We start from the raw sequence: 14,185 nt of genomic DNA, 5'->3' as shown, positions 1-14,185 counted from the left end.
ACTACAGTCATTCAAAGGACAGGCAGTTTGGCTTATTACTGACATTCTGGTTTCTCCTTTTATGAGGCTGGTCATGTGGGCAAAGTGGCAGCCTGGCTGTCAGACATTCCTGTTGAGCTTCTGCTCCTCCCTCCAAGGCCGTAAGAAGTGGAGAGGAGGGGCCCCAGAGGTATTTCTCTGGGCAACTGGCTGGAGGACTCAGGACAGCTAGTTTCCATTGCAGGGGCTGCAGGCCATGGTATAAAATGGAGAGCAAGGGGGCTGCACAGCCCTGGATTACCCCACTTCCCTGATCCCACTTTTCATTTCATTTCCCTACCCGCATCCCCAAAGCATTAATGATGTAATAGCGAGAGGCCAGTGACATGCTGAGGGCTGCAGTGATCCATGTATTCCTTATTCAGGAGTCTTACCCTGAATGCATCTGTATGAAAATTATAGAGAGGGTAGAATCATGATTGTTTATGTCAACAGAAAGTGTTATCAGTTAAAAAATAATACAACACTAGATTGAAAGTAGCAATAACTGGATTCTGCTGTCTTCCTCTGACCTTGAAAAAGACATATAACTCCTCTGCATGTCTCTTCTGAAGACTTGGGGTAATGTGTGTTTTCTAGTGCTGTTGTGTAGATGAGGTAACGTACGTGAAGTGTTCTGAACTCCTTAAGGAACGATGTCCAAGCAGTGAAATGCAGTGCAGTTATTACAGTAAAGATAGTGACGGGGAGGAGGGGGAGACAGATCTACAATTTCTTCCTTAATCTTCTAATCTTTTCAGATGCTGGTGAGTCCTTTGAGTCCCCTCTCTGCTCCTTAGATTGCAGTGGTGGGGGGCTTCCGTGCTGGGGTGCAGGAAGAATGCCCTCTACCCTCTGAAACTGTGTTCATCAGGAAGGCCTTTGCAGGCATCACCCAGTGTGTTGTGCTAGGGGAGCACAGGATCTGCAAATAGAAGGCATCTCTCTCCCCTCCGCAGGCCGAGCACAGGAAGCCATGGACTGTGTGTGCCTCCAGGGCTTGGCTACTCCTCTTTCACAGAACCCACGGCCTGGTGCCCAGGCTCCTCTGAGCACCCTTGTTGAGAAAGGAAAGTGAATCCAAAGAGGCCAGTGCTTCCCACGGAGCTTGTGAAGTCCGGCTGACTGGAAGTCCTTTTGGAGCAGCCCAGCAGTGTGAGCACAGTTGTTACTGCCCCATCAGCCATGTCCTTCAGTGCCACCATTCTCTTCTCCCCTCCCAGTGGCAGCGAGGCCAGATGCTGCTGCTGTGGCTGTAAGAGTGAGACTGGTGGGGGCAGCGCAGGCTCTCAGGGCGGGAATCCTCCTCCCAGCACCCCCATCACAGTGACTGGACACGGCCTGGCCGTTCAGAGCTCAGAGCAGCTCCTGCATATTATCTACCAGCGGGTGGATAAGGCAGTGGGGCTGGCTGAAGCCGCTCTGGGGCTTGCCAGGGCCAACAACGAGTTGTTAAAACGTCTCCAGGAGGAAGTGGGTGAGCTAAGGCAAGGGAAAGTGTCCACCCCTGACGAAGATGGGGAAAGCCGGGCGCATAGTTCCCCACCTGAGGAGCCTGGGCCTCTCAAGGAGAGTCCTGGGGAAGCCTGCAAGGCTCTGTCTGCCGTGGAAGAGGAGTGTGACAGCGTGGGCAGCGGCGTGCAGGTGGTGATCGAGGAGCTGCGGCAGCTGGGAGCAGCCTCGGCTGTGGGGCCTGTGCCTCTGGGCTTCCCAGCCACGCAGAGAGACGTGCGGCTCCCAGGATGCGCGCTGGCAGCCAGCGAGGGGGCCCCGCTGCTCAATCCCGTGAGTATGGCAGAGGGTTGTTGCTCCCGAGCACTTTTCCTGGCCTCTTGCTCTTTTTTTTCCCTTTTGCTTATTTATTCTTTTCCCCATCTTTAAACCTTTCTTTGTGGTAAAACAAAACAGTACCAAGTTTCCTTTGCTTTTGGAGATAGCCAGCACCCCTATTTTCTTCCTGATCCCTGAGGCTCTTTGGCAGAAGGTCATTTTTTTGGCGTGTGTGGTGAGCAGGTGCCCCTCCCTCCCTCTCAATGGCTCGCATGGCACCTTCTCCTCTGCAGCTGCCTCGGCTGCTCCATGGGCTCTGCCTCTCCTGGCGAGAGTGCCTGCCGTGCACAGACGGCTCATTCATATTTTATCGTGGGCCCTCTGCTTGCCAAGAGGAGTTCAGTACAAAGAGAGATGGGAATGAGAGGGAAGAGAGGCAGAGGTGGAGGGACAGGAGGAAAAAGTACAAGGACAAAGGTAAAGACAGGTATAGGGAGGGAAGGAGCCAAGTGGAAATGAAGGGTTGAGGAAGGAGAAAAAGTGGGAAAAAAAAAGGAGCGTGGAAGAAAGGTGAGTCTATGTGAAAAGAAGAGAATTTACATGGGAGAGAGACTATCAGGTAAGGTGGGAGGGAGGTAGAGGAAAGGAATGTGAAAAAGAACTGGACAATTAAGAGTTACTAGTAAGAGAATAACATATAGGGAGAGAAGGAAGAAAAGAAAGAAGCAAGTGAGCATATTTTGTGAGCAGGAAAAGACGTAGAAATACATTGTGCTATTTCAGTTTCTATACTGCTCAAGGGCCATATGAGCAGGAAAATCCTGGCTGCTTGGAGTAAGAACTGCGGACTGCCACACAGGGAGGTCTGAAAAGGAGCTAGAGCAACCACAGAGACCATAGAGGTGGGAAACTAACAGATGTGGTGGCACTTGAGAGCCAACAGGAGGTCTGTCAATCTCCTCCACCTTACTCTCCGTCCGCCCTCTCTCCCTCTGCCCCCCAGACAAGGCATAGACACCCAATAAAGAGTAAAGGAGCAGAACACACAGGGTAGATGGGAGGGATAAAACTCCCAGCCCATCTGCTGGATCTGAGAAATGAATACATAAACTCCCCTCTCCCCCTCCAGTGTAACACAGCAACTGGCCACTGTTCTCCGGAAGACACCCCGTGTGGGTATGCCCACTGCTGCTCAGCCAAGGCTGGGCCAGGTCAGGACGCTCAGTGGTTCGGGCCTGAGGGAGGAGGACCTGGGAGGTGGGAGGCAGGAGGGTACCATTGCCCTGGGCTGTGGGTTCTTTGAGGCAGGGAAGGCTTCCAAGCCAACAGGATGGAATTAGATTTCACAGCGCAGAAAGGAGCTCACAGGTCTATAAATCTCAGCCTCCTCCCCCGCTTCTTTCTGTGTGTGTGTGGGTTTTTTTCCCCCACTTTCACTGTGTTGTTTTCTTGGCTGCAGAGATTCCCCCCCTCCTTTCTTCTTCCCTCCCCCTTGCTCCCTCCTTCCTTTCCCTGCCCTGTGTGTCCTTGAGTGAGGGCACAGGCAGTCAGGGGCAGGATGAAGGTGAGGGCACAGACTGGCCCTGGGCTGGAGGGTAGGTGAGGGCACCTGTCGGTGCCAGCCTCCCTAGGGATTTCTGACTTTATACCTCCCTCCTTTGCTCTCATTTTCTTTTATTTCACCCTTTATTGTTGTTATTGTGTTATTTTCTTGTTACTTCTCTTGTTTGGTTTCCCTTTCTAGTCATCACTTCCTCTCCTAATCCCTTTTAGACAAAACTTACCTAGCTACATTTCTTATACCTGAGACCAAACCATAAATGACTACTCACAAATACAGCGTCGGAAACATGCCTTGTCCTTGTGAGCAGCCCTGTGGTAATGACGCAACATGAGAGGTCCTGTACACCCAAGAAATACCTGCCCATCACTCCCATAGGAGAGTCCCAGAGAAACAAGCTGTTGACCATTAGAGACTGTGCTAGATTCTCTCCTTCTTTCTACTTTCTGTTCACTGTTCTTGGCCAGAGAATGATGGTTGACCAGGTTCCCCTAGGCCTGGGTGGCTAATAAGCTATTCTTCTTTATACTCTTAGCTGGTGGATGACTATGTGGCCTCTGAGGGTGCAGTACAGCGAGTGCTGGTCCCTGCTTATGCCAAGCAGCTTTCCCCAGCCACACAACTGGCTATCCAGCGGGCAACCTCAGAGACAGGGCCAGAAAATGGAACCAAGCTGCCACTACCCCGCCCCGAGGACATGCTCAATGTTGCTGCTGCATTGGACGGTGCCTTGGAAGAGTCAGGCCCTGGGAGCACTGGGGAGCTGAGACACTCTCTAGCGTTTACTGCTTCCCCGTGCAGGACCAGAGGAAGCGGGCAGAAGAATTCCAGGCGCAAGCGGGATTTGGTACTCTCTGTGAGTGAGCTCAATTTCTATAAATTTTTCTTCAGTCTGGAGAGATAAGGGAAGAGTGAAGGGTGGGTTGATTTTAAGCCTTCCGTAATGAATGAATGATATACTGAGTCCCACTAGAGTGGGAGGGGCTAGAGGAGATTATCCGGTAACCCTAGAGATAGGCAGTTCCCCTGCTATAAATTCAGCTTTTAGGCTTTTCCAGATAAAATGATATCTTCCTTTTAAAGAAAAGGGAATCTCCCAGTGTTCTAATAATCCTGATGGGATGATCTTCAAGGGATTGAACAGACTGATCACCAAAAGGTAGCACTGGAAACTGCCTGCAAATTTAGCCAGTGTGCAGGGTCAGTGGCAAAGGGCCCCCTGGGTGGAAAAGGCAAGCTGTCTTCAGGTGGTTACAAACCTCAAAGATGCAGAGGGCCAGTAGACAGCTCAATTTTAAAGGTTTAGAGAGTCTAGTCATTCCAAGAGCTCTTTGCAGGGAAGGGACTGGCCTGAACCAGGTCTCACCGAAACCTCCTTGGAGTGGCTGGGAGCCCCCAGCCTGGCAGCTAACACAGACCTAGAGATCTAGGGCAGTAGTTCTCAACCTGGGGTGATTTTGCCCCCGGGGACATTTGGAACTCTCTGGAGACATTTCTGGTTACCACTGGTGGCGGGGAGAAGAAGGTAATGAGAATGTTATTGGCATCTAGTGGGTGGAGGCCAGGTGTTCTGCTAAACATCCTACAATGCACACAACAGCCCCCCAAAGGATTATCCACTTCAAAACGTTAATAGTGTGGAGGTTGAGAAACCTTCTTCCAGTCTTTTGGATCAACTCTGTGCCCCAAAGCTTCTTTCTGATAACCATGGGGATGTTCTTCAGCCATACATTGTTCATGTTGACTGTAATGAGTTTCCATCCGCTGGATAACGGCTGATGTGAAGTAACTGGAGAGTCCTGGTTGAGAGTGGAAGTCACCACCTATATCCAGCCTAACTCCCATCCTTATGTAGATTCCATTTCTTCTTTTTTTTTTTTTTTTTTTTTGTTGAGACAGAGTCTCACTTTGTTGCCCAGGCTAGAGTGAGTGCCGTGGCGTCAGCTTAGCTCACAGCAACCTCAAACTCCTGGGCTTAAGCGATCCTACTGCCTCAGCCTCCCGAGTAGCTGGGACTACAGGCATGCGCCACTATGCCCGGCTAATTTTTTCTATATAGATTTTTAGGTGTCCATATAATGTCTTTCTATTTTTAGTAGAGACGGGGTCTCGCTCAGGCTGGTCTCGAACTCTTGACCTTGAGCAATCCACCCGCCTCGGCTTCCCAGAGTGCTAGGATTACAGGCGTGAGCCACCGCGCCCGGCCTCCATTTCTTCTTGTTACAAATACTAAGATTGAAAACAGAAGATTACCATTTATGCCCCCTTTATTTATATTACTTCCTTATTCCTTTTCTTTTCTCAGAGATCCTGCTCTTCCTATCCCTTTCATTTGATTTATTTTTACTCTGATGGATTCCACTGGCCCCATCAGAAAGACACCCATTCATAATCAGTATCAACTTGTTTCTAACTTTCATTTTGAATTTTGATTATGTTCAGGGACATCTCCTCACTTATCAAGAACAGGGGATGAGTTTAGTTTCCCTGTCATGGATTTATGGCCCAATAGGGCCACTCCTGCTGCCAGTTATAGGATTGGAGGTGTGTACCTAAAAGTGCATTTCAAGGGATTTCCCAAAACTTCATAGTGTTTAATCATAAATACATGTGTGATAATTATAATTTGCATAAAATCAAGATTTTCCATCATTTCCATTCCACTCCTGCCTACTGCCTCCTGCCTCCAGAGAGAGGTACAGTGCTGAGGCCTGGCTTCTTCCTTCCTTTTGGAGAGCTCGGTAGAACTGAGGGACTGCTGGGAGGATAATATGCTCACTCATCATGCTTTCTCTGTTATTGTGCTTGAGAAGGATCTAGAGGACCAGTCAGGGAATTTTGCTGCCCATTGCAGAGGAAGGTTTAAAATATTCTTGTGCCAGACTATGGGTTTAGAGGGGGAGGGATAGTTGCAGATTTTCACTATTCCGATCTTTAGCTTTGGGAAGGAATCAAAGAGGCACCTCTCCAATCTGCTGGGTCTCCTTTGGATTGCTGCTAGGGATTCTGTGAACCAAAAGCACCAAACCAGAACTCTTAATTCCATGGAATGCTGCAGATCCCAGCCACCCCTTGGGGAAATGTATTTATTTTTAGCTCACTCAGGAGGTATGTGAGCCAGCAGCCTTTACAGTCTTAACACTTATTATTGTCTAGAGTATTTTCCCTTTCCACTTCAAGCCTGGTTTGATTTTTATCAGCTGATCTCTTCCAAGCCACTTGAGTTGGAAGCTATACAACTCCCTTTTTCTTTCTTTTTTTTTTTTGAAACTCTCCCAAATACTTTCTGAAACATTCACCCATTCCTTTATGATTTCTTAAGTTTGGACTGCTAAGAGGTAAAATAACCATGTAAAATATGAAGCTAGTAAAACAACAGTCCTTTTTATAGTGTGGAGACCCTAACCTAGAGTTGACAGTATGTTCCTAAATTGGTATGGTCAGTCAGCCGTAGAGGCAGAAGGATAAATTGGGCATTTCTGAATACGGAGCTGAAGCCTTTAGACCACGATAGGAATCTGTCAGTTTGGGAATGGGTAACTTTCACTGACTGAGGGAACTTGAGATGAAAATATAATTAGAAACAAGAAAACTAAATTTAATAGAAGGAAGTGTAGAATCCAGCATTGGAGTTCAAAAACCAGTTGCAGAATGGTAGAGACAGTATCCATGTGATAAATGGACTTGAGTTGACTATAAGCCTGCCATGAGTGAACGCTGTGACACTGTGAGTGGCAGTGATGTTGCTGAGAAAGGTAACACCCTCTTAGGTTCCATTCCTAGAAGTGTAGGGTTCCACTCAGGGAAGTAGCGCTCCCTTTGGCCAGACCTCAACAGATGAGTTGGATTCTGTTCCAGGTGCCTCTTTGTAAGAGGGAGACTGGAAAACCAGAGAGCTTCATAGTCTGATGAGGAGTCTGTCTGGAAACTGTGTCATAAAGAATGCCTGAATGACTTAGGGGTATTTAGGCCAGATAAGACTTGAGGAGTACATGAAAGCTATATTCAAATATTTCAGGTGCTATTGTGGGGTTAGATTTTGAAGCATCTAAGGCAAATCTTTTTAATAATTAGAAATGTTCAACACTAGAATAAGCTGACACAAAAAGGAGAACCCATTATTAGACATGTATAAGCAAAACTGAAAGACAGCTTGTTTAATGACGTAAAAGGGAGATTGGGCGATATAGTCTCCCGGTTCCTTTCCAGTTCACATCTCTGTTGTTCTCTATTTCTGTTTTTCAACTATGGTGTGTATACCCCTGAGATCTGTGGTAATGTGCAAAGGGATCTATAAAGCCATGGACAAACCTGGGGCATCTTCCTGGGTCATCAATTTTACTGGAAGATTTCAGATGACATCTTTATATTAAAATAAATACGGATATATTTTGAAGACAAATGTGAAATTTGCAAGAGTAGGAGACTTCAAGAAATGTCCACTTGCAGTAGTCCTGGTGTATCTTCGCTCTCTCCTTGCCATTAGGGGTATGTTCACAGAAATGTTTGAGACCCTCTGCTCTAGTGACCACATTACTCAGAAGCAGAACTAAGACCAGGGATGATCCTGGAATCCTGACTCAAATTATAAAAGAAAAGGCCCTATTAGAACATTAGAAATACTAACTTGGCTAGGCTCTCTGGCTTAGAAAGGGTATCTACAAATATGGTACTTAGACTACGGGAAGTATTCAGGCAGAGAACCCCAAAGGGATGACGCTCTTTACTTCTAGGGACCAGAGGAGAGTTTTCATAGTATCCACTCCTGGCTTGATTCTGTTGTTTTTGTTTTGTTTTTTCCCCTAGAAATTGGTCCACAATGTGCATAACCACATCACCAATGACAAGAGATTCAATGGCTCTGAAAGGTATGGTCCCCTTGAGGAAAAAGAATCACAAGGTCCTTTGCAAAGGAGAGGGAAGTCGAGGGGGTGCTCCGGTACAATGATACTAAGGCTTTGATGTCACCGTTGTGCCTTGTATCCTGTCTTAGGCCATGGAGGGATATGCCACAAAGTTGATTAGTGCTGGGTATTTCTGTTTGACTGGTTCTTTCAAAGCTGACTGCCTTAATCACTCTCTTCTCTTTCTGGCAGCATCAAGTCCTCTTGGAATATTTCAGTAGTGAAGTTCCTTCTGGAAAAGCTCAAGCAGGAGCTGGTGACTAGTCCCCACAATTACACTGATAAGGAGCTGAAAGGTGAGAAAAACTCACCTTTTAACTCCAAGTCCCTCCTTTCTCCCCCGCCCCTCACACTCCCACGTTCTTGGTCAGAGGGGAAGAGGCATAAGGGAAATGATTTGGGTGGTTTTGAAAACAGTGAATTTAAAAACTTTTTTTTTTTTGGCTATTCTTCTCAACTACAATATATTCATAGGATTACCTCAAATTGCCTTTTTATTCTCCTACTCAGTCTGAAATGAAAAAGAGAGAAGGGCTAGAACACCATCATGCGTTCTGTTTATGCCAGGCCTGAATCTGAGGTGTTATGAAGAAGTCAGAAGCCAGGCCTGCCCTTTTGTCCCTAAATATTACATCCTCGGCTTTCTACTTTGTTTGCTCTCTTCTGTTAAAATGACTGAAGAGCTAACCCTGAAGTATTATGAAAGCTTCTGTTGAAAAAGTACTTGTAATCTGCTATCAGAGTAACAACAAGGGTAGGTTTAATTGGCAGGGGCTGAGGGAGAGGGAATGCAGAGGCCATTGGAGTTTTCTTTTTCCAGCGGGAGACAATCTAGAGGAGTTAGTGTTGGAGGTGAGGGTGGACAAAGAGAGCTAAACCAAAGGGGAGTGAATAGATGCTGACGCGTATGCCAAGAAAGCCCATTGTCTAAATAGTGATTCCCAACTTCCCATTCAGTAGTGTTAGGGCAGAAAAACGGGCTGAAGACCACTGCTCTAGCAGACCCTCCTTCTTGCTCCTCTCCCACCCCCTCTCCAGGAGCCTGTGTGGCCTACTTCCTTACTAAAAGGCGTGAGTACCGCAACTCCTTGAACCCCTTTAAAGGCCTGAAGGAAAAAGAGGAGAAGAAACTTCGAAGTCGCCGATACCGGGTAGGTTTCTAGGTCTCCCTTTCAAGATGCTAAACTCTAAACCCTAATAAGCCACAGTGGGAAGGGCGAGAGGACATGGCATCTGAGAATAGGGTTGAGAGCCAGGAATGTAGGCAGAGAAGAAGGATGAGCCAATTCTAAGGTTTGACTTGGAGACTGGGTTCTCTTAGGCACTGATCTTACACAGCCTTCCCCACTCAAACTCTTTTTCCAAATCCAATCTGTTTCTCTTCCTAATCTTTGTCCCGGGCTCCTCTCTTAGCTTTTTGCCAACCGATCCAGCATCATGAGGCATTTTGGACCTGAGGACCAACGCCTGTGGAAGGATGTGACAGAAGAGCTGATGTCAGATGAAGAGGACAGCCTTAACGAGCCAGGTGTCTGGGTGGCCCGCCCTCCCCGTTTCCGGGCCCAGCGCCTCACAGAGCTCTGCTACCACCTGGATGCTAACTCTAAACATGGCACCAAAGCCAACCGTGTGTATGGGCCTCCCTCAGACAGATTGCCTTCTGCTGAAGCCCAGCTTCTTCCACCAGAACTTTACAATCCTAATTTCCAAGAAGAGGAAGACGAGGGAGGCGATGAGAATGCACCTGTCTCCCCATCTTTTGACCAACCTCACAAAACCTGCTGTCCTGACTTGAACTCATTCATTGAAATCAAGGTGGAAAAGGATGAATGAACTCTGTAGCTACAAATAACTCTGGCTTCTGCCACTCCCCATGTCCCAGAAATGGACAGCCAGGGGACTTCCCAGAGTAATGAGGTGCCCTCTGCAGTCTGAGAAAGCAATTTGCCTCTCTTCTTAACACAGTCTCCACTGGAAGTGGAAGCTGGAAGATATGGTGGGATAAAAGAATTTATCTAGAAGGGGAGAAACTCCCTCCACTGTGAATGGCAAGCCAGAAAATGCTTATTCCTCAGCATAAACAGTGCCTCGGAGGAGCCTGGGATGAGAAAAGGAGGAGGATGGGTCTAAAAAACATGAGGCCTTCTTGACATATGCCCTGTCTCTGAGTTGTTTCTGCCCCCGCCCAGTTCCACCCAAGCTGTGGGGAAGCAGCCCAGGTTGTACCTTTTGCTTCCCCATGACTGCTGGTCTTGCTCTGCAGTGGAGGTAGAACAGGGCCAGTCCAGGGAAATACTGCCACCTGGTGGGCAGTTTCAATTATGGGCTTGATTCTTCTGACCAAGAGAACATGGGTTCAATGTTTGGGAATTGGGATCTAGATACAGTAGCTATTATTTATTGAATTATATAAGGAAGATTTTACCATTCCTGTCTTACAGATGAGCAAATTAAGGCTTAAGGAGTTCCCATATCTCACCGGCCAGCTTCTCTCACACTGTGTGACCAAGCTGAATATATAGCTTTGTAGCTATTTCTTAGTCCTGTTAGCCAGGCTGCATTTTAGGGAAGAGCTATGTGTATGTGTGCACACACACATTTTGACTGGATTGAAAAGTAAAATTGACTCCATATTCATTCATGCAGCCATATAACAAATATTGATTGCTTACTAATGTCAAGGTACTGTGCTAGGTGCTATGGATACACTGATAAAAGTCAGATGCTGATCAGAGGTTTTATTGGCTAGTCAGGAAGCCAGGCAGTTGAGTAGGCAATGAAATGAACTGTGGTAAGGGTGACCATGCGGGCATGCAGGGTGCTATGGCAGTATACAGCAGGGGTAGCTAACCTACTCTTGCAGTCTGGAAAGGCTTCTCAGAGGAAGTAATGTTTAAACTGATTCCTAAAATGGGAGGAGTTAGCCAGGAAAAGGCAAAGGGAAGCTGAGAGTGTTCCAAAAACAGGAAACAGCAGGTAAAAAAGTCCAGAGGCAAGAGATTATGGACAAGGTCCAATTCTACTGCAGACCAATTTTGGGAAGGGATAATGCTAAGAGGAGAGGCTGGAGAGGTATAGACCTTGTAAAACATCTTAAAGAGTATAGACTTTAGCTCAAGGGCAGTGAGAGATCGTTGAAAGGTTTTAAGCTTGGAAATGAAACGATCAGTTTTGTTTGTGATCAGACAGCCCCCTACTTATGATGGTTCAACTTAACGATTTTTCAACTTTACGATGGTGCAAAAGTGACACGCACTGGGTATGCTCCTCATCTTGCTATTAGGTTACATCCAGATAAACCCATTGTAAGTTGAAAATATCGTAAGTTGAAAATACGCCTTCACCTTATGGTATTTTCAGCTTACAAGGGGTTTATCGGATAAACTTTATCCAGATGTAACACCATCATCACTTGACAAACATCTGTGTTAGAAGAATCACTTGACCTCAGGGTGGAAGATGGATTGAAGGGAGCAAGCCTTGGCTGGGAAACTTCTGCATTGGTTTAAGAGAGAAAAGATGGTGACCGGACATACATTGTGATGATGAGGGAAGGACTGATTTGAAAGATATTTAGGAAGCAGAATTGACAGAACTTGGTGACTGATAGGACTTGGTTGGATTTGAGGTTAAGGGGGAAGGAGGACAGAGGGTTGATGCTCAAGTTTCTGGCTTAAGCAGCTAAGTGGTTAATGATGTCATTTACTCAGGGAATGCTGGGGAAGCTAGTTTCAGGAGGCAGGGAAGATGAGATCAGTTTCGTGTTGGGCGCCTCTGAGGCAACCGAGTGGAGATGCTGGTAGTCAGTTGAGTTTTTTGGTCTAAGAAAGTCTGGGTTAGAGATATGGATTAGGCAGTCATCTGTGTAGGCAGATTGTAATTAAAGTCTTGGGGATGAAGAGGGAGCTCCCAGCTCCAGTTCAGACTGTGGAGTGGCTACCCTGGGGTCATGAGCACGGCTGGAGTATGCCCTGTCAGTGTACGCTTCCTCCCCTCATTCCTCTCTACTTCCTGTTATCCCCTGAAAACACAGGCTCTTCGTCCCAACTGTGCCCACTGTTGCCAACCACTAGCTCTTGGATGGGCCTCCTTTAATAGCGTCTCAACTTTTCATAAGATTTAACTCTCTTATCCTTACCCCAAAGGGTCAAAGCCAAATATTAAGGGCTATGCGGATATTTTGGATGTGAGTAATTGAAAGGAAGAATCTAGGTTCTCCTTTCCCATCTGGAAACAGGAAAGGAGGGAAAGCATTATGGTTAGTTCTGAAGATGTTGCTCATAGCAGTTTCTAGATGCAACCTGACAGCTCCCTCTGTTACGAGTGCTTTCAGTCTTCCCCGCTTCCAGCCTGATAGTAAACTCTCCTCAAGATCAGAGAAAAGCTGTAGGCTTGGCCAGGGAAACAGGCTGGTTCTCAGGAGAGAGAAGGTCAGGGAGACAATGCAGCTAGGACAAAGACACCAAATAGTTTGTGCCAAATTAATTTCCCAAAAGATATTAACCTCCTTTCTTTCCCCATTCCCTAAGGCTACACTAAGACTATAAAAGGTGTTCAAAATGTTGATATGAAAACAATATGCATGATTTGTTTGCATATAACTTTCATACTCATTTACTATCTAAATACAAAGGAGTCATTTTGCTTCTCCATTCTATTTCCTCCACCCATTGCCCCTGATGGGCTAGTCTGGGCAAAAAAAAATCAATTGGCTGATATTTAATTAGGTATGTTTAGCTTCAGCCAGGGTTTCTTCTTTTCTTTATTCTTGATCATTCTAGAATGGTCAGTATCAGCCTCTCTTTCTTTTCCATCCTGACCATTTTCACTTGCTACTTACTCTAAATGACATTTCTTTTCTTCCTCTTAAGTTAGTACTTACTCTTTATCACCAATCTTCTGTGGGCCAACCAAGGGGGAAGGGTATTCGTCAGCCCTGAAACCAGGCCTTCGGTGATCCCCACAGTCACCTGAAATATTTGCTAAAAATCTCATTTCCCAACACCAGGGGGTGTCTGTCTATCCCTCTATCTGTCCAACCGTTAAGGTAGAGGTTAGTTCCAAACCTTTTTCTCATTCCATTTCACTGCTTTTACAGACATGCTAAATCTCCCTTCCTCCCTCTAAAAGTAGACATTAGTCCCAAACCTTTTCCTCACTCCTTTTCACTGCTTTTACGAACACACAAAATCCCTCTTCCTCCCACCCTCCCTCTCCACCATCACAAAACTTTGGGTCCAGAAAGTGGTGTCTCTTTATTGCAGTTTATATGTCTCTCATTCTCTCTGGACAAACTTGCCCATTCCTTTGTCTATGTATCCTTTGGTCTCTGCACCACCCACACTCCTCTTTGCTCTGGTTCTCCCTTTCTTTTCGCTACTTCCACCTCTCTGTGTGCGCTTCCTCGCCTTTCAGGGCTGTCTTTACATACATACACGTCTGAATCTCTTTATGAATCTGCCTTTCTTCCTCCTGTTTGTCTTCCTCTGTACGGCTCTCTCCCTGCTTCACCACTTCTGTACCAGTCTATCTCTATCTCTCCCCCAGTCCCCACACTAGGAACAAAGTCACGGTGTTTGCGCAGAACATGCCTCCCCTCGCCCGGACTCGGACCGTGACATTCCACCGTGCTCCTCCGCGCATTCCAACTGCAAACAAAGAGTCCCCGTCCCCCTTGCTCCCCACGTTTTCCTGTTCCAATTCTTGAGTGTCGTAGTGGCAGCTGTCCAAACTGTCCCTTGCCCTCCTTTCCCGTCCGGTTCGCAGATCTCCACCTCCAGGACAGTTAGCACTAGCGACCCCCAAAACACACACACATCAGAGATCCCTGCGCGGACACCCCCGTCGCTCCCGTACACACCGCGCTCCGCCCCTCCGGGAAAGTAGATCCGGCCAGGCAGACAAAAGTTTGGGAGAGAAGTTCGGTCTGAGG

General features: G+C 46.9%; 1 protein-coding gene across 2 annotated transcripts; it reads left to right on the top strand.

Moving 5' to 3' along the window:
* Positions 1 to 763: 763 nt before the first annotated feature.
* On the top strand, positions 764 to 10,098 carry C2H14orf93 (chromosome 2 C14orf93 homolog). 2 transcript variants are annotated; one of them, XM_069463431.1, is made up of 7 exons: positions 764 to 1,803; positions 3,885 to 4,205; positions 8,156 to 8,217; positions 8,446 to 8,549; positions 9,292 to 9,404; positions 9,667 to 9,781; positions 9,902 to 10,098. In XM_069463431.1, exons 1-7 carry the CDS (start codon positions 1,204 to 1,206, stop codon positions 10,084 to 10,086), a joined length of 1,500 nt encoding a protein of 499 aa, XP_069319532.1. In that variant the 5' UTR covers positions 764 to 1,203; the 3' UTR covers positions 10,087 to 10,098. The 2 variants fall into 2 exon arrangements, with proteins under 2 accessions (XP_069319532.1, XP_069319527.1); XM_069463426.1 differs by having other exon boundaries at positions 9,667 to 10,098.
* The last annotated feature ends 4,087 nt before the right edge of the window (positions 10,099 to 14,185 follow it).

Source organism: Eulemur rufifrons, chromosome 2, assembly GCF_041146395.1.
Source record: "Eulemur rufifrons isolate Redbay chromosome 2, OSU_ERuf_1, whole genome shotgun sequence".
Lineage (NCBI taxonomy): Eukaryota > Metazoa > Chordata > Mammalia > Primates > Lemuridae > Eulemur > Eulemur rufifrons.
Note: the sequence above shows the minus strand (reverse complement) of the source record. Positions and strands in the feature narration are given on the sequence as shown.